Source organism: Equus przewalskii, chromosome 22 (genome assembly GCF_037783145.1).
Source record: "Equus przewalskii isolate Varuska chromosome 22, EquPr2, whole genome shotgun sequence".
In the NCBI taxonomy this organism is placed as follows: Eukaryota; Metazoa; Chordata; class Mammalia; order Perissodactyla; family Equidae; genus Equus; species Equus przewalskii.
The window spans coordinates 52,943,318-52,963,508 of NC_091852.1; the positions used below are offsets into that span (position 1 = coordinate 52,943,318).

Consider the following 20,191-nt stretch of genomic DNA (forward strand, 5'->3'; position numbering starts at 1 on the left):
TGTAAGTTTTCATCTTTTTTCCTCCAAGTTTAAGAAGGGGGAAATGAACTTTGTTTCAAATAGTTTGCAAGATAAAAAACCGTTCCAAAACGAGCAGGAGGGCACCCCCACAGGAGTAACCAGGGCAGGAGGCCACCCCTGGGCCTGCACGTACCTTCGTCAGGACGTGGAAGATGTAGGGGTACATCAGCCCCTTCTTGTGCCGGTGCTCGGCCACTCTCAGCACCTCAGGCGCAACAGGGGGCAGGGGTGGGGTGGTGATGTCCATGTGGTTCCTGGTGGGCATGGACAGGAGGCACGGGATTGGCTGGACAGTGCCAATCTGGCTCCCCTTTCCTTCAGCGAGCTGGCTGCCCGAAGAGGCAGTGGACGAACCTTCTGCCTACGAGCAACGGGCAAGAGGAGAAAATGGGTTCAGGTCACGTTTCCACACCTTTACCGTGTCTGTGCACTTGTAACACAGAGTCCTGTCTGGAGAGGTGTGATGAACAACTCCACCACTGAGGACGAGGGGTGGAGAGTGGATGCCCACTGTGCCTGTGTCAGGGGGAAGCCTGGAGGATGTTGCAGCTTCTGCTGGGTGACCCCACGCATGGCTCCTTTGGCGAGGCCCCATGGGGTGAAAGTGGCTTTCTGTGGTTGCCACCCCCGGGCAGCCACCCCGTCAGCTAAGTCCTGTGTTTCTGCTTTCCTTGGAGACCCTGCCTAGATGAGAACTAACACGTAGGGAGAGAATGTCATTTGTCACAATTACGTGACCAGAAACTCATAGAACTAGGACTCACCTCTAGGCCTGACTCAGACCTGCTCTTCACCACCACAGCCGGTATTTACAGAATAAACAAAACCCACACTTGGCCATTCTCTTTGGTCGTTATACAGCCCCAAATTAAGTATAAGCAGGAAACTGTTTACCGAAAATTACAGCAAAAATACAAGATAAGCCCACTTAAAAATCATGAGTTAGATCTATATTTGCTGACATAGAAATACGTGCACGATATATCGTCAGTCAGAAACACTCGTGCTGTAACAACCAACCACCCAAATCCGGCAGGTCCTGCACCAACAGGAGCACGGATGCTAATGGACCCCTCAGCGATGGCTCGCTGCAGGGCAGTGAGACCCAGGACACAGACAGCAGAGGGGGACTCCTGCTGCCTCTTTGTGAACTTCAGCAAAGTCCCAAAGGTTTACCAACAGAAATTATTATTTGTACAGTAAAAGGCTTTTTTTCTTTCTCACAATAAATGTTGGGAATTATAAGTACTTACTTCTTTATTTTGGCCACACTAAAGAATAGACATTTTTCTGTTTTGAAACAAAATGTATTCTTTACAATGGTATGTAATTAAGTGCTTAATTTTACCCTTTAAAACACAAAATGCTAAAATCAGTCTTAGGAATGACTCGTGGATGATTGACGAGGGTCTCTTGTACTGTCCACTCCCCAGATGTAGACCTAAGCAGCTGGAAACGCTCTGGAAGATGCCTCGCAAATAACAAGTATCTGCAGAGCACATCCGTGCTTATGGATAGGACAATCACTCAGCAGCGAGCACTTCAGAACTTTACACAGCTTTCTGATACTCTGCCACCTCGCACTTACACAGACAAGCCCCCCTGCAGCTAGAGATAGGCTCATCCCAGGGTCATGGGTCGGGGCAGACGTGGCTCTGCATGTCAAAAGATCCTTCTAGAGGTCACTCTTAACAGGCAGATGGAGGAAAAAAGGGGGAAATGGAATTTAGTTTATTTTCATGTTTAACGTATACACCCCAGGTGCCTTTTCACTTAATCCCCACAAAAACCCCAGACAGATGAGGGCTCTAGAAGGCTCTAAGTCCTTGCTAAGAGTGCAGCCAGCAGACGGGGGAGGGTTTCACCAGGCCCAATCATCCCGGGAAAGAAAGCAGGCGGGGATGGTGGGGCCCTGGGGTCCTCTTTCCCCTCCCCTGCCCTCTCCCCCAGTGTCTGTGACCCCTCCCCACTTCCCCTACTGTCTATATTCTTCATAAGGCTTAAAAAGAGAGAGGGCATTGTGTTTCAACTCCACCTGCTGGGCATCAGGACTAAAGAAGAAAACAACTACCTTTGTTTGGTCTCCTGGGTCTCCCCGTGCTTGAGGCTCCGAGGGGCTTCCTGTCTTCTCCCAGCCGATTTTGTTCCCACTGATATGGCTGCACAGAAAGTGAAGAGGACGACTGATTAGTGTCAGCACCCCCACACGCCCATAGGATAAGGGCCGCGCTGAGCAGCCGTCTCGAGGACATGGGGTGCTGCACTGACCCCATCTCCCGAGACTCCAACCACAGGGACACTCGTGCCCACTCCAAGCAGCCAGTGGTGACCCCCACTGTGGGGAGGAACATTCAGCACCTGGCCCGGGCCGGCCACACAGCCTGGAGACCCAGGTTGTGCGAGCACCCAGCACACAGAGGGGGCAGCCCGGAGAGCCAGGATGTGTAAGCACCCGGCACACAGAGGAGGCAGCCTTGCCTTCAGGGAGCTCAGCCCTTTGGGAGAAATGAGATAAAACTCACATTTAACTGCCAATCATCAGGCAGCAGAAAAGTGTCATCTGGAGCAAATGCTACTCATAACTTACAAATAAACATAAGGGATCACGTGCCACGTGACAACACGGCACTGCAGCCCACCGTGGAAAGGACATGGGAGCCGAGGCTGGTGACAGAGAGGGAAAGGACTTGCAAGCTGAGGGAGCGGAGTTAACCGAGTCTTATCTGGGGAATGGCTTTCTTTGGCAAAGTAGTAAAAACCGGGTTGGGAGAAGAGATGGGGAAGATTACAGAGTGTCTCAAATGCCAGAATGAGGTGTTTCAATCAGCACTTTTTAAAAACTGTGGGTTTTGACCCATTAGTAGCCTGGGAAAACAATTCAGTGGGTTTAACCAGAATTTTTTAAAAGCTGACATGGAACAGACCAGATGCAGGGAATGTGGTATGAATGGTATTACTTTGTAAGTTCTCTGTTTGTGTATTATGGGCCACAGTGTAAAGGGAAGTTTACTGTGGTCCCCAGGCAAACTCCATGAACAGCATTAACCTTGGGGGAGCAGGGACTCTGCCGGAGCAGGGATCAGGCCCCGCCCCAGAGCTGCAGCCCCCAGCAGATGGGATGAAGTCACTGTGGGGATGGCGGGGGCAGCTCCAGGCATCCACCCTTCACTCATCTCTCTCCTGCAGGGTTCCTCACCAAAATTAGCTTCTAAATCCAGTGCTGGCTACAAGGCACACCGGTGCAGAGAGTTTTTATTTGGCATGCCTTTCTAACTGACCCACGTGACAGATGGAAGGATTTTAAGACCCACTAATTCTCCAATTTCCAAGTGTCTTCATGTTAGTTCCATAACAAAACAAATAGCTGCAAAAGAACAGGAGAGATGAAAAAGGTGTCCCATCTTAAACCAGGAACACTGTCCCATGTGGTCATGTCTGAGGGCCTCGTTCTAGCTCCTCAATCCCAGTCACGGGACAGGACACCTTAACGCCTCCACAAGAAACGGGGGCAGTTGCCCAGCATCCAGGCTCCCGGTCTTCAGTGAGGACTCAGAAATCACAGCTCTGTCCAAGAGGCCAGTCACAAGTGCGAGCTCAAACGACAACTGTGCAAAACCAGAGGAAACTCTGGTGGGGAGGGGGAGGCGCCCATGGGGAAATGCAGGTCTCCTACAGGCAGAGCGACTCATCCTGTCTAATTGAGAGAGAGACGAGGCCTCACAGGGGAGAGCAGATGAGAAGCTAGGGAAGGTCGAAAGAGAACTCTGGCTGCCCTGCTCTTCACTGAGCGTGCACCAGTCAGCACGCAGTAGGTGAGCTGCCCCACGCTAACCACCATGACTGACCGCAAGCAGTCTGTCAGCAAGGAGGAAGGCAGCAGCTCTGAACTGACCTGGAACGTGGCATCAGCAGAGCCGCTAACGCACTTCCTCATAGACAGGTCACTGACGTTTATCCAGTGAAATTCTACAACTAATTACTTGGCTACTTACAAACTTTATAAAGAGACAGAACATCTATTACTTATAATTTTAAACATTTAAGTATAACATAGCTACAAAAAAACACACTAGTCACGAGTACATGGCTTAATGAATGTCCAGGAACTGAACATGCCACGTAGGCAATAATTGACATGCAAGGCTGACAGCCCAGAAGCCCCCAAGCCGCTGCAGAGACTTCCTTCCCCAAGGACAACGCGGGAGCCGTCTTCTCACGGACTCACAGGACGTCACTACATGTCCTGCACACAAGCTCCTGGTGGGGTCCGTGGAGGACAAACATCTCCCACGCTCTGCTGGACAGCAGCCCTCCCTCCTCACGACAGACTGCAGCCTTCAACACGCGACACCTCGGCCTGAGGGGCTTGGCCCCAATGGCATCTCAGGGCAGCCTTCCCAACCTCCTCAAACCTGCGACTCTCACGCCGTGTTTCCTTCACGGCCTGGATCACATTCAGCACCATTTCTAATTACTGCGAATGAATAATCATACAATCGTAGCATAAGGGTGCATGGCAAAGACAGTGCAGACCTGGCTTCTCCTTCACGTGACATCACAGAGCCACCAGACACGCAGCCCCCAAGGGCACAGGCCCTGGGTCTCTACATGGCACGGGTACAGTGTGGTGTGGAGACCATGCCTCACTACGAAAGTGGAAAGCCTGTCCCACGAAGATCACACAGAACCTCTATTTACAAAGCTTTGTTTTGTTCTACACAGATTATCAAACTAAAAATGTCATAATCTATACGCTCATGTGGCCTTCTAATAATCGTATCACAAAATCTAAAATTCTGCCTGAAAAGCAGCTTGACAATAGCCAATTTTTTTAAAGTCCAGAATATCTCAATAGGATAACTATATTCCTGATTTATAACTTAAAAAAACAAAACATTTTAATATGACAAATGCCTTATCTTGAAGAACAGATGGATTAGGAATTTCAGAATCTTTCTACATACAGTCAAGTTTCATTCTACCCAACTGCTCACATCTCACAATCACCCTTGGAACCAGTGACATGGACACAACATTGCATCAGCTGTGCCTCGGAAGACCTGCTGAGACCACACAGGCCACGGGGGAGTGGAAGGCCCGGGCAGGAGGCTGCGTGCACTCCCATGTTGAACCCCTGCACACCCAAGGCAGATAAGATCCAGGCTCAGGAAAGGGATCCACACTTAACCACACCTCCATTCCAGGTGACAGAAGACGACTACCCACCCACCCAGACAGTGGCGGTGAGAAGGGCCAGCACCACACTGGCCCAGGGACCCTCAGCGGTGCAGTGAGGCCTCACTCACACCAGGACATGCATAGCTTTGTCTGCACTAAAGCTACTCGTGACAGCAAACCATCCTACCTGCGGAATTCTCTCCTATACGTTTTTCTGGTCAGCAGGCTGGTGATGCCAGGATGAAATGGACTGGTGTCCACTTGCACCAAGTGTAAAATTGTCTCAGCCATCAGTGCGTTTGCACTCCTGTCCCCACAGCCATGAGTGTAGGTTGCCATGACAGAGCAGAAAAGGAAAGTGGCACTGCCCACAGGCTGCCCCACTAGTCAACATGAAAGAAGGAAAAGCAAGCAAGACCAAAGCAGGGAGACCTGTCATGGAGCGGAAATGGGAGGGCAGACCCACGGCAGCAAGGCCAAGTGTGCGCAAGGCCCGACATGCTCAGCCTCTGAGGAGACTTCCAACAGTGTGCCACCTTTTCACTTCTGCCTGCTCTCAGCTCGCGAACCGGGGCACTCAGTGCCACCCGCTCTCATCTGACAGAGCCCAGACCTCTGGCCACAGCTCCCTGGGAGGGAAGTGTGGGACTCACACACGACACCCTCCATCTTCCTAGCCCCAAACCCAGCTACTGTCACACATTCAGGGTCATTCACTAAGTCAGGAACAGAACAAGTGTGGTCCCATCCCCACGTACGTACGCAGCAGGCACAGGGAGGGCGGCCGCCTGCTTCTCCCTTGGGCCTCTCCCACCCTTGAGGGAGGTTCAGACACCAACGGGTGGGAGCTGAGCTCCAGGCAACATGCCCATGCTGCCGGTGGTAGGAGAACAGCACAGACTCGCCGTGACGGCACAGAGGAGTACGAATTTTTGCCAACACATGAAAGTAATTCACAAGTGTGTTTATGAGAAGATGTTAGAAATGTTACCTTGTGTTAAAAAGTCAAAATATAAATGTAAACAAGCTACTTGTCTGGAACAACAGCCTAACAACTGGAAAGGAAACTCTGGCTGATGTAGCCTGTCTGGACCAGGGACGCTGGGGTAAGGTAAAGCGTGATTCTCCGTGGACCACACAGCTTCCTCAGGAAGGAGCCAAGAGGACTCAAAGCACAAGGAAAACATCAATTCCACTTGGAGGAAAGAGACATATCAGAAGCATATTTCCTGGGACACCAGATCATCTTGCTCTGAATGAAATTCTTTATGTGTTTCACATTAAAAATGAAACCAGATTGGGGCTGGCCCCGTGGCTGAGTGGTTAAGTTCGCGCACTCTGCTGAGGTGGCCCAGTGATTCGTTAGTTCGAATCCTGGGCGCGGACATGGCACTGCTCATCAGACCACGCTGAGGCAGCGTCCCACATGCCACAACTAGAAGAACCCACAACGAAGAATACACAACTATGTACCGGGGGGGCTTTGGGAAGAAAAAGGAAAAAATAAAATCTTTAAAAAAAAAAAAAAAAAATGAAACCAGATCAACAAATGGTGCTGGGAAAACTGGAAAGCCACATGTAAAAGAATGAAAATTGACCATTCTTTTTCACCATTCACCAAAATAAACTCAAAATGGGTCAAAGACCTAAAGGTGAGACCTGAAACCATAAGGCTTGTGGAAGAAAACGTAGGCAGTACACTCTTTGACATCAGTATTAAAAGGATCTTTTTGGACACCATGCCTTCTCAGAGAAGGGAAACAATAGAAAGAATAAACAAATGGGACTTCATCAGACTAAAGAGCTTCTTCAAGGCAAATGAAAACAGGATTGAAACAAAAAAACAACCCACTAACTGGGAAAAAATATTTGCAAGTCATATATCTGACAAAGGCTTAATATCCATAATATATAAAGAACTCTCACAACTCAACAACAAAACATCAAACAACCCAATCAAAAAATGGGCTGGAGACATGAACAAACATTTCTCCAAAGAAGATATACTGATGGCCAATAGGCACATGAAAAGATGCTCATCATCACTGATCATCAGGGAAATGCAAATCAAAACTACACTAAGATATTACCTTACACCCATTAGAATGACAAAAATATCTAAAACTAATAGTAACAAATGTTGCAGAGGCTGCGGAGAAAAAGGAACCCTCATACACTGCTGGTGAGAATGCAAACTGGTGCAGCCACTATGGAAAACAGTATGGAGATTCCTCAAAAAATTAAAAATAGAACTACCATACGATCCAGCCATCCCACTACTGGGTTTTTATCCAAAGAGCTTGAAGTCAGCACTCCCAAAAGTCCTATGCACCCCAATGTTTATTGCAGCATTATTTACAATAGCCAAGACATGGAAGCAACCTAAGTGCCCAGCAACAGACGAATGGATAAAGAAGATGTGGTACATATATACAATGGAATACTACTCAGCTGCAAAACAGAACAAAATCATTCCATTTGCAATAACATGGATGGACCTTGAGGGAATTATGTTAAGTGAAATAAGCCAGCGAGAGAAGGATAATCTGTGTATGACTCCACTCATATGAGGAATTTAAAATTATGGACTAAGAACAGTTTAGTGGATATCAGGGGAAAGGTGGGGTGGGGGGTGGGCACAAAGGGTGAAGTGGTGCACCTACAACACGAAATGACAAACATTAACGTAAAACTGAAATTTCACAAGATTGTGACCTATCATTAACTCAATAAAAAAATTAATTAATTAAAAAAAAACCCAATGAAACCAGAGGGGCCAGCCTGGTGGCATAGTGGTTGGGTTCACACACTCCGCTTCAGCAACCTGGGGTTCATGGGTTCGGATCCCAGGCACAGACCTAGCACACCGACTCATCAAGCCATGCTGTGGTGGCATCCCACATACCAAATAGAGGTAGATGGGCACAGATGTTAGCTCAGAGCCAATCTTCCTCACCAAAATTAAAAAAAAAAAATCAGAGTTCTAGTTTTTCATTGTGCCCACAGACAGTTTTTACTAAGAGGGATGGATGTCACTTACTGTGTTACCCCTCAGCTAATTTAATTCACAAAGAACCCAGAGGCCTCCCATCCCTGCTGGGTGCACTGGGCTAGGGAACTCCAGGTCACACAGCCACAAGTGGCACCCAGAACCTGGCAGGAACAGCCATGTGAGGTTGCAGGACCAGCGCCTTCCTGAGGTTCACCTTCCACAGCCCAGGCCTGGTCCCATGGGGGCCACGTGGGCCTGCAAAGCTCATCCGACAGATGCTGCCATGACACGACACCTTGGAACCAATGTGCACATAGGGGACAGGGAAGCAGAACAAGTCTATACCAATGAAGCCAAAAGTGGAGAAAAATTAAGTTAGTCTTCTCTCTTAATAGGGCTTCTAAATATCCATTTTAAAATGTCAGTAATGACATACAAAAACACTGAAGCAATATTCAGTGCACATGTACATATTAACATTTATACACACAAATGAGAACACATACTTACAAAAGTATATTAAGTCTAAAAAAGGGAAAAAGGCCAGATGCTGTCCCTGAGATAAGATCCGATTATTGTAAAAACCATGTTAGCATACACACACAAAAAAAGGTGTTTGCATATTCACCAATCTTTCGAAAACAGTTGCATCTCTAGAGGTGGGATCATGGGGGATTTCCTACATCGTACTCTCAAATGTTTGAGTTCTATAACTCTGTACTGAGATGGTAATTATAAAAAATATATAAAACAAAGAACTAGAAACTTCAAATTAGCAACCTCAGATTGGATTCAAATTCTAAAAAACCAATGAATCTATGAAAATAATATAAAGTAAACACCTCCACAAGGATTCAACCAAAATAAGATTACAAGAATTTGGCAAAGGCCAGGGAAGAAGAGACGAAAAACTAGAACACTGCCTCAATGGTTTTTTAATTTTAACCAAGAATAGAGCAAGAAGTACACGCTGATATACTCTGAGTAAAGAAATAGGAGAAACAATTGTTTCGTTAGCAAGTAGCACATTCCTTTCTTAATTTACTTTGAAATAACCGTCAGGGTCTGGAATCACTGCCAGGCACCAGCCGGGCCCCTTGGCAGACATAGCACCACGGCGGAACAAAGGCTGTGTGTCTACAGTAGTGAAGAGAGATGATGTGAGGAGACTCAGGGCAGTTTCTGTGGCGTGACACCGCTCATCTCAGTCCAGTCCTGGAGGGACACCTGATTGCCACAGGGGCCTCTTGCAGCCCCAGACTCCTCGTCCAGCACAGACTTGGAAACGGTACAGAAACACCTGTTGACTTCAAGAGAGCAACAACCAGGACATCCATTCCAGCTGTATGTGGGGAAGACACCTGGACACTGCCAGCTGAAGAGGCTGAAACGCGAGGTACAGGATTAAAGGAGGAGGGGAACACATCAGACACGTGTGCACGCACCATGCATGCATATATGTACATGTATGTGCATACATGTAGACATACATGCATTTGCGCACACCATGCGTTTGTGCAAACATAGAAACACACCATGCATGTGTGCCTGTGGGCACGCATGCATCACATGTACATACATCATATGCACGCACACACAGTGAAGGTGCCACCATTCGAGCCTGAGGACCAAGCCAGAGGCAGCATCACCCCGGTCACCATCTGTGCAGCTGCTCCTCCACAGGGCACCTCAGCAAGCACTTCCTTTCCCCTCAGAACATTCTCTGGAGGGGCTCCACAGGATTCCTGTAAGGAAGGTCCCCAGTGCCGGCATCTGGGGGGTGGGCACACGCGCAAACACGCACACACATACACACACCCCTCTTATGCTCTGAAATGCCCATCACCCCACCTCTGCACAAGAATGGTGCAGACCCTCCCAGGAGGGCCCACAGCTCTTGGACACAGTGACCACAAACGCCAAGCACCTGCCAGGAATCAACCCATTTCCCCACGGAACTTCATCTTCAAAAACAAGCGTTTGCCAATCCTGCAGGCTGAAGAAAGGTGCCCTGTCATGGTTTACATTGTAGTCTTTTGATCTTCAGGGAGGACTAGCAGCATCTGTGAGTGTGCTCACTGACTGCTGCGTTTCCTCCATGAACTGCATGTCCACATTCTCTGCCACTTAAAACACTGAACCCTTAATTTGTAGGAAGCTTTGGGGCGTTAATTCTCCTTTACTCAAGAAAAGTCCCACCACCCATCAGCACCATCCATTGATTTCTGTTGGGGAGGTGAGGTTGTGCACTTCATGGACTCTCCCACATTCTGGTACCATCTACCTGCACCTGGGAAACACAGTGATAGGAGTGTAGTGCCTGAGGGACTCGCATAGCAAAGGGCACAGGGACTTGGGAGGGGCTGCCCAGCCAGGGCCAGAGGTAGGCCTCCCCTCTGCTGCTGGACAAGGTGACTCGAGGGTACAAGCCATCACAAGCATGTCTGCAGTCAGTCTGCTAGAGCTGTTAGGACCAGAGGCGCTTGACTGCGACCAAGCAGCTAAAGGGCCCGGCCACCCAGACACCCGTCCACCCTGAGGGTAAACAGCACCCACATCCAAGCAAATTCACTGAGAAGCCTCAGGACCCTTCCAGCCCAGGGGCCAGTCTAAGCAAGGGTGGTGGAGGCTCCACGCTGTGGTCAGAACAGAGCACAGACTCCACACCATCCGGCCTCCACCTCGCAAGGCCTCCTGCTGCTCAGGCCCCCTGGGCCTCCCTCCACCACCCCGCCCACACCTGGCTCTGTCCCGGCTCCCCCCACTCTGTCACAGCTCAAATCTCGCTGCTCAGGCTGCGATCCCACCTCGCTCCTCTCGGCTGGTGCTTTCCTCCTACACACACGGCTCGGGTTTGCCTGTCCCCCTCTCAGACACCCGCACCATGCCATGTCTGTGCCCCCTGCCGCCATGCCCACCAGCAGACAGCAGGGCCCAAGGGCGGCTGGGCTGAATGGATGGATGCTTTCTTTGCCTCAAGACCATACTGAGAGCACAGGGTAGATGTGGGGTCCCAACTCAAGTCCACACCAAGGTAACCTAAGTCCCGACGTACTGCTCCTATGAGTCTTTGAACCAGGAGAGCAACCTCTGTCCTGCCCACAGCCTCCCAGTGCACACACATGACTCACTCAATAGGCCCAAGCCCTGCCCTGAAAATCACGACCACCAGCAGGGGCCAACCCAAGCCCCACGTGTCTGCCTAGTCCAGGACCCTGAAGCCTCAGCCACAAGCTCCCCATCCCCTCAACCTCCTCCCTCTCAACTGTCTCTGTCTCTCAGCTGCTGTAATAAACGGAGAGCAGAGTCGAGCTGAGCAGCACAACTGGACCAGATCTGGCCTCCAGGCCGTGGACATGCTCACCTGCTTCACCTTTCACACCAAAAGGAGGACGGCACGCCATGCCATCCTCACATGCAGAGTCCACCTTCCAGAGTTCCTCCAGAAAGCGTGGTGAGAACGCAACGTTGGGGTCCAGACTGCAAGCGCTGCAGGGCTCAGAGGCCAGAGCGGCAACCAGGAGCCGCCGAGAGCTCCCAGCAGGCAGCACCGGTCAGAACCTCTAGGGACAGGGCAGCACTGAAGACAAGAGGAGGGGGCTCTCGAGCAAGACTCGCCCAGGGTCAACTCGCAGCCTCACAGGTCAGCTTGCCAAATCAGGCAGCAGCCCCCACTCTCACTGCACCCCACCCAACGAACGGGCACCCAGACCTTCCAGCCAGGGCTCTGCTGGCTCCCATAGGCGTCACAGCACATCTGCTTGTGTCGCAGGTCCGCTGTGTTCTAGAGTCTAGAAGGAATGTCTCTTACTGAGATGCACCTGTACATCCAGGTGCCTCGGTTGTGCCGACATGAGCCAATTTTTAAAAGAAAACTGCCAGTGCCTTCGAGCGGAAGGGCCTCGGACACCCACCAGCTGTTTAGGCTGCCGCAAGGGGAGTGGCCACTGGCGCTCACTCACACACACACATTTCTGAGCCCGTCCCAGAGACTCTCAGGCAGAAGGTCTTAAATATATTATCTTCCCAAAAGTTTAATTTAAAAGTTTGAACGCTAAATCTCCACTTTTCACTCGATTTTAGGATGTCAGGATTGTACACACAGTAAGGAAGCCTTTCTGCATTTTACGCTCCTCTGCTCCACGAAGCACACATCCCTGGATCACACAACTCCTCGGTAACCGCCGCCAGAGGTCAGCAGACATTAGTGCCCATTTTACAGATGGAGAAAAAGAGGACAAAAGAGGGAGGATGTCTGGCGTCAGGTGACACTCTCAGAAGAACCTACGGAAGACGGGCCCTGTGTCTCAGGTTTCTTGAGGCAAAAATGGCTGCAGCACGAACCAGCCTGGGCATCCGCCCTGTGAACCAGAGTTCAAACCCAAGAAGAGGAGACAGACACAGAGAAAGACTCTGCCTCTCTTCTCCCGTCTTCTGAGCCCAGTTTCTTAGGAATGTAAGGTTACTCAAGGGGAGGAGGAAGACTGTGCATTTAGGACTTTCTTGACCAGACACTAACAAAGCGTGTGCTTGAGGATTCGTTTACTCAGGGACGCGTGCTGCTTAAAATGTTCCTCGACAGGGAGCACTCCAGCCCGGGTCAGGCAGCTTTCCATGGTTTTGGTGGAGTGAACAGTGCTATTTCAAGAGTGGCCCTATAAGCTGCTGAGATGAGATTCACGCTATGAACTCGGGAGGAGAGAAAATTCAGTGCCCTTGACGCAGGAGCCAAGGGGCTGAAAGCCACAGGCAGCTAACTGCAAATGCTTCCTGGAGACAGGATGGGGGATCACAGCCCGAGGAAGAAGGGTCAAGGCACCTGACCGGATCACTTCACACACTGTGGGGGCCACACAAACCAATTTTCCTAAAATTCCACCCCAGCAGAGGAGCAGCCCAAGGCCACAGCTGGCCCAGCACAGATGCTCAACCTTGGGAGCCCTGAGGAGATATCTGGCCTCCTCCCCCCTCCACGTCCAAGGAGCCCGGGTCTGAGAGCAGAGTGACCAGCACCTGCCTGCAACCTACTGCATCTCTGAGCTCTGAGCACAGAGTGGGGCCACAGCTGCCGGTGGCAGGCCGCTCCCCGGGGACCAGAGCTACGTGAAGAGCCACGTGGCCGTCACATGTCTGGGAGGCACCAACACCACACACACCACTCACTTTGCAGCTCCCCCACTGCCTTCGTCATTGTCTGAAGACGACGAAGTGGAGGAAGGAGGAAAGTACGCCGAGTCCACGTGGTTGGGACTGCCGCTCGGGGCTGGGTTGATCGGGGAGGAGCGTTCATACAATGGAGTATGTTTTCCTTCGTGAGGAATGTTACTGTAGCTGTTCTGCTCACTCAGATTCTTTCCACTCGGTTCCAGGGTGAGGGCCGGCTCAGCGAGGCTGTAGGGGTGTGGACCTTGTCCCGGGGCGCCTGGGCCGGGCACCTGTGGGGTCTGAAACAGAGAGCACAGGTCAGCACGCACACACGCTGCCCAAGGGCCGGCACCCGTGAGCACTGCCCAGTCTTGGCAAAGTTCTAATTCAACAAAGACTGGCACCTGCTCCACATAGCAAGTCAAGAGTTTAGGATATTATCTTAGTGTTCACTGAGATGTGACAAGTATGTATCCCTCAAGGCAGCTGTCCCCCACCACGGCTAGGTAGACCAGCAGCGGAAGGAAAGGGAAGGGAAAGCCTTACCACAGGCTTGGCTTGCAGAGAAGTCTGTGGAATGTTGAGCATCTGCGGGGGGACGTACGGTGGCACCATCCCAGGCATTCCAAACGGACTTGGTCTGGCTGTTTGGTCCAAGCGGAAAGAGAAAAATAAAACGACCATGAGCAGAGGACATCGCCACAGGATACTGTGGTGCTGGCCTGCGTCTCCGTCTGCCTTGTACCTCCGCAGGTGCCAACGTACCATGAGGTCCCTCCTCAGAAACCCTCAGAAATTCATGTTCACATTAAAAATACTGGACTTGGGGGCCAGCCCGGTGGCACAGTGGTTAAGTTCACAAGCTCCACTTCAGTGGACCTGGGTTCATGGGTTCAGACCCTGGGCATGGACCTACACCATTCATCAAGCCATGCTCTGGCAGCATCACACACACAAAATAGAGGAAGATGGGCACAGATGTTAGCTCAGGGCCAATCTTCCTCACCAAAGAAAAATTTTAAAAGAATACTGGACTTTATGCTGACCAAGTTTATACTCTGGGGCTGGGATGTTAACTTTCAAGAATTTTCAGTTAACTTCTGAGAGTGTTTCTGCTCATTTGTTTCCTTGAGGATCTCTAACTTAACAGGTGCACGCACCCATGCACATCACACATGCACACGTACTCACATATGTGCCCACGTGCACACACATGTTCACCACACACGTTCATCCCATCCACGTTCACCACACACAGACATGAATGCACACGCACAAGGAGACATTCCTGATCAAACAGCAAGTCCACGAGATCCGAACCTCCGAGTGTGAGATACAACACATTGGAACTGTTAAAGTCCCTTCTCGGGTGATTCTAAACCGTGGCCAGACTTTGGGCCAAAGAATATTATGAAATCTATTCAAACTCTAGAGTCCCGTTGACAGCCTCTCGTAGCTGACCTAGCACACTAGACTTCTGAGAACAACACGAAAGGCTGCCTCATCAATCCTGCAGCAGCAGCAGCTCAGGGAAGATGGGCATTCTTGTTTCACTCTATTTCTGCCCATTATATGCTACAAACTTCCTGAAAAGCACAACCTTTCCCTAAAAACAAATTAACTATATTATGACTTAAAAGCAAAGATTTTCAAGGAAAGAATGTTTTCTAAAATCATGTTGCGATCACTGACCTCAAATAAACCTCAGACAATCCACAGAGCTGGCTACTGTTCCACCACACCCTAGGCTCGGAAGCAAATTAACCTGTCTACACTCTGTGAAGGCTGCAGAGGTGCCTGAGAGCCGGGGCTGCCTCTGCATCCTGCAGGCCTCCCGGTAAATCAGCTCTTGTTCTGAGGCCCTCGTGCAGCTGGGCAGAGCCACTGTCTTCTGTGTGACAAGGACATCTTTCTCAGAACTGACGCCAGCTCACAGAGTGGAGCCCTACGCCGCCAGCTGCTCCTTCTCTCCCTCCACAAACACTTACTGAGAGGCGGGCTTTTGTTGGGAAAGCGCACAGACTGAAGACAGACGACAGGAGAAAAAAGTGGGAAAAGTGTTTAATTATCATAGGAAAAACATTTTCATAATTTAAAAAACATTTTTTAAACATTAAGGACTGCTCTGAGAAGGAAGAAGGTAGCCCCCGCAGCTGCACCCCAGAGACAAGTCACGGTTCAGGACCTGCTCCTCAAACTATGTCCCAGGCCCTTGTGAAGCTTCCAGCTTTTCTCTGAATTCAAAGAAGACAGATTTTTAAAAGGAATGGTGTTAACCAAGCAACTTTCTTGAGAACTCATCAGCGCTGCCCCAGCCCCCAGCCCGACGAGTAGTCATCCACTGCTGGGCATATTACTGCAGAGATGTTACACTGCAAATACAGCTCTTTAATCCTGTAATGCAGACAGGTGCCGCTGCATGATTTTCAAGTATTCCAGAAAAAATATAGCTTTGAAAGTTCAGATTCAAAGATTAAGTCAATATATTCCCTAGCACCAACACTAACTGTCAATACTTGCAAAAAAGAACAAAGCAAAATTTCCCGGCTATGTTAACCATGTTGAAATAGACGTATTTCCTCAGCGCCAATATTCTACAGAAATTAAGGCACAAAGTTATGCAGAATTCTGTGTAATCTGTTTCCATCCTCCCAGGTGAACAGCTTTGAGAAGACAGGGTGGGCAGGGGGCACAGCAGGAAGCGACAGGAGGCTGGCCTAGGAATCCAGCAAGCCAGTAGACTGAGGGCCAGGCACCAGGTGGAGCCAGGAGCCAGAGTCGTCCAGCTTGAGAGGACTGAGCCTTGTCAGTTCCTGGTGAGCTCCACCCGCGGCAGCTCAGAGCTGGGGTACCTGATGCCCACCTGCAGGCGCAGTGCCGCCAGGCCCCAGAGGAAAGCTCAAGGCCACCATCCAGGAGGGAAGCCCTCAAAGAGAAGGCTGAGCACAGACTGGGCCGAGAAGAGCAAGGTCACTAATGAAGTGAGTGGGTGTGTCAAAGGATTGTTAATGAAGGGGACACGCTCATCCAGGGAAGCTGCTTCAGGTCAATGTAATGGAGACCTTTCTAGAACTGGAGCGGCTCGAAAGGGCATGGCTGCTCCCCTGACCGCCTGACTGCAGTGCAGGAACCTTCCACAGCCGGGAGCAGCTGCTGCTTCCACAGCACCCCTGCTGCTCAACCTCTTCAGTCCCTGAGGCTGGAGAACATGCATGTGCACCTCGAAGGGCACAGAACCGTTCAAATCCACCTGGTGCCCAAGTCTCGAGACAGAATCCCAAATTTCAACCAGATGTACTCAATTCCTGGGTTCACTCAACCTGAGCTTGAGTTGTGAGTGTTAAATAGCAAAGAACACTTGTGTCTGCACCAACTGAGGAAAGTTCAGGAAAACAGAGAGGAAACACTCAACTCTCATGAGGCTGCCCTCGTGGTTTTACACCCACCATCAAACAAGATAAGCTGTTTTCAGTCCACCCATGGACGTCAGAGGAACACACCTTAAAGAAAGGCTAACGGCTGCATTCGGGGTCCCTGGTGAACTGAGCTGGCAGCCCCCACCACTGACACCGAGAAGACACACCTTGCAGTCTCGTAAACCAGACAGCAGACGAAAGGAGGAAGGATCTCCAGTTCTTCCAAGATGACCAGTCTTCAGGTTTTTAAAAAAACAAGCTTTCAAAAAGCCACAAGACCAGACAGTCTATACCACCTCATACCACACCAACTAAAATAAACCCTCTAAAGCCTGAATGAAAGGTCACAGAGAACGGAGAGGACGCCGCCATCTACCTGGGAACTGAGGAGAAAGGAGAAGCGAGAATAGGTGGACCTTCTGTCCAGCGCAGGAATTCCTTCACCTCCCCTGCAGACCCACTCAGTCAGACGCCAGGGCCGCGACCCCACGCCAGGTGCATCAGCTTCACAAAGACAGCAACGGAAGAACATGGACACATCTCAAAAAAAAGCAAGTGCAGAATGACATGCGCAATACGGTATTTAACAAAAAATCAAAACTCTACTATTTATTATTCTGTACATATGAGGTAGGAAAATATAAAGACCTGTCTGAGGGGAGAGCCATGGCTTATAGAAGAGCCCAGTGTGTGTTGTTAAGGAAAGAAAGGGGTGAAGCACACACCATCGCTGGTTAGACCTGCTCACGACCTATCCCATGTGTACTGTTGTTACATTTAACACTTTTCATACTAAAATTTAAGTAAAAATCTGGGAAAGAGTGGGTTTAGTGAGCAAAGCTATAAGACTGATTATTACACAGATTTTAAAAGAATGCCAGACTTCAAAAGCTTACTCACGAAGCGTAGCAACAGCACAGCATCAAACGCCTGATGACAGCAAAACCAATGGCGACCGTGACAACACCAACACTGAAACGCTCAGGCAACGGCCACTGGACCAGCTAAGGAGATCAAAGCACATCCCACCGGGGACGTGAGATGGGCTCTAAAAACTCTTAGGCTGATGTGGGGAAGGGACGGGGAGCCTCAGAGGCACACAGCTGGGTAGGAACAGGGCCAGGGATCGCACTGTGTACACGCTGGCCCCACCATGGGTCCCTGCGCCCCGTGTGGCCAGCCTCGGGGCAGGAGACTGGGCCGTCCCTGCATGGGGAGCCCAGCTGCAGGCGAGGTGGCAGGTGACGAGGTCTTGAGAGCCGCGGGAGCAGCTGGCTCCCAGCCCTGCTTCCTGCCCTCTGCCCCAGGCAGGTGGCATCACAGGTTCTCCTTCTTCAGACTGATCTTCACGGCCAGGGGTGACATCTCCAAACCATGCCCTCACGTGCTGGAAGTGTGTGTAGCTGGGCAGTAGAGCCGGATTTCCAAAACGCTAGTTAACAAGGCCCAAAAAGCCAGTGACAGTCAATGGGACAGCAGGTGAGTGAACCCCCTTCTCGGTCACTGGAGAGTGAGGCCTGCCAGCAGAGCCCCGGCCCAGAACGAGAGCCACCAAGCGGCCCTCGCTTCTCCCTCATGTGTGCACATGTGCTTTCCAAGCCCGAGGCCCGAGGGTCCAGCTACAGAGCTCTAATCCCTCTGGTCAAGAAAGCAGGCACTGGTGTCCTCTCATGGACAGGTCACCAGTGCTCGGCATCAAGGTCTGTCATCCGGCACTTTGTAAATCGGGATCCTCTGACCCAGTCTGGTAGAAGGGGGCCAGCCTCAGGGGCCTGTCAGGACACAGGCTGAGGCAGGCTCCTGACCCGGCAAGCCCATCCAGATGGAACACTGTGGGCCTCCACCAGCACCCAGGCAGCTGTGACGGCAGGAGTATTTCCTCTGTAGCCACTGCATGGTCTGTTCCTTGCTCGGTGGTGACAGCTCCTACTGCAACATGGTCATCTCTGCACAATTCCTTCTCACCTGCACGTGCAGTCCTGCAGGCTCCCTTGGGCCCCACCAGAACCCCCACTTCTGTGTTTCAAGGGACTGGGGGCCACTGTCACCTCCCACCTTCTGTCTACCCTCGCCCCCTACAGCTTTGGTCATCCCCTAACAGTTTAAGCCTATTCCACCCTCCTTCTCACTTCAAACCCCAGCCTTCAGGGGAGCGATGGAGGAGGATCTGGACGATGGGTGCTGGCCACCCACCCCACCTCTCCCACGCCCTTCAGCACAGCAGGAGCTGCAGAGCTGACCACTATTTCTCCTAGGACGGCCGGCGCCTCGTGGAGCACCAGGCAGCCACATGCACCTGCATGGGTCTGGAGCTGTCAGTGCTGCAGGAGCCACCTCCTCACTTCCAGCTGCCAGCTGTCCTTGCCAGGACTCCTCCTCCTCTGGCTGCACAGCGCTCTCTGCACGCCCCCTCACCTCGCTCACAGCTCCTCCCCCTGGTCCATGGACGTTTGTTTTATTTACTGTACAAATACAGTATAACTTCAAAACAATTAAAGTTTTTACAATGAAAAACCCTTCAATGAGCTTTCACAGGTAATCCTAAGAGTAAGTCCAAAATCTCTGGCACTGCGTGGCTACTGTAAACCATTCTGACAAGCATCACCTGACCATCCTTCCCTGCTCTGTGCTCCAACCACATTCTCCTGTTCCTTCCACACCCTGTCCTCTCACCTCAGGATCCTTGCACATGCTGTCTCCACTACATATATACTTCCTCCCTATTGTCACCTTGCTAAATTCCCACTCTACCTTCAAACGCCACTCTCAACATTAATTCAATCAAGTAGAATCAAGTGCTAATTTAATCAAGTGTTTGTTTAATCCAACGGGTCTTCCTTGACCTTCCTGTTCACATACCTGTACAATTTCTCATCTCACTCGTCCACAAGGGCAAGAATGATATCAGCCCCATCGACCACACCGTCCAGTACCCAGCATGGTGCCTGACATGGACGGAACACATCAAGAAGCTCATGTACTCTCTTTTTTCAATAGTATTTATTTTTTTGAGTTGTTTTAGTTTACAGAAAACTTAAGCAGAAAGTATACACCTTGCATTACTGTGGTACGTTTGTTACAACTGATGATCCAATATTGATACATTGCTATTGAAAGCTAAAGTCCACAGCTCACATTAGGGCTCACTCTCGGTGGTGTACATTCTATGGGTGTGGACAAAGGCATAGCGACGTTTACCACCATTACAGCATCATACACAGTTTCACCGCCAGAAAACCCTCTGTGCTCCCCTGTTCATCCCTCCCACCCTCACCCCAGCCACCACTGGTGTTGGTGCTGTCCCCATAGTTCTGCCTTTTCCAGGATGTCACAGAGTTGGAATCACACCGTACGTCGCCGTTTCAGACTGGCTTCTTTCACTTAGTGATACGCATTCAAGGTTCCTCCATGTCTTTTCGTGGCTTAATAGCTCACTTCT

General features: G+C 50.5%; 1 protein-coding gene across 9 annotated transcripts in view; it reads right to left on the bottom strand.

The window, feature by feature from the left end:
• FAM120A (family with sequence similarity 120 member A) overlaps window positions 1-20,191 on the bottom strand; it is a 108,744-nt gene that overhangs the window by 37,362 nt on the left and 51,191 nt on the right. For all 9 annotated transcript variants that reach the window (XR_011531525.1, XM_070590100.1, XM_070590099.1 and 6 more), the window contains exons 6-9: window positions 13,883-13,980; window positions 13,355-13,635; window positions 2,093-2,180; window positions 155-382 (exon numbers count right to left, since the gene is read on the bottom strand). Coding sequence is in view for 8 of the 9 variants with exons in the window: in XM_070590100.1 (XP_070446201.1) it covers window positions 155-382; window positions 2,093-2,180; window positions 13,355-13,635; window positions 13,883-13,980 (695 nt within the window). In the remaining variant the exon portion in view is untranslated. The remainder of the gene's footprint in view (window positions 1-154; window positions 383-2,092; window positions 2,181-13,354; window positions 13,636-13,882; window positions 13,981-20,191) is intronic.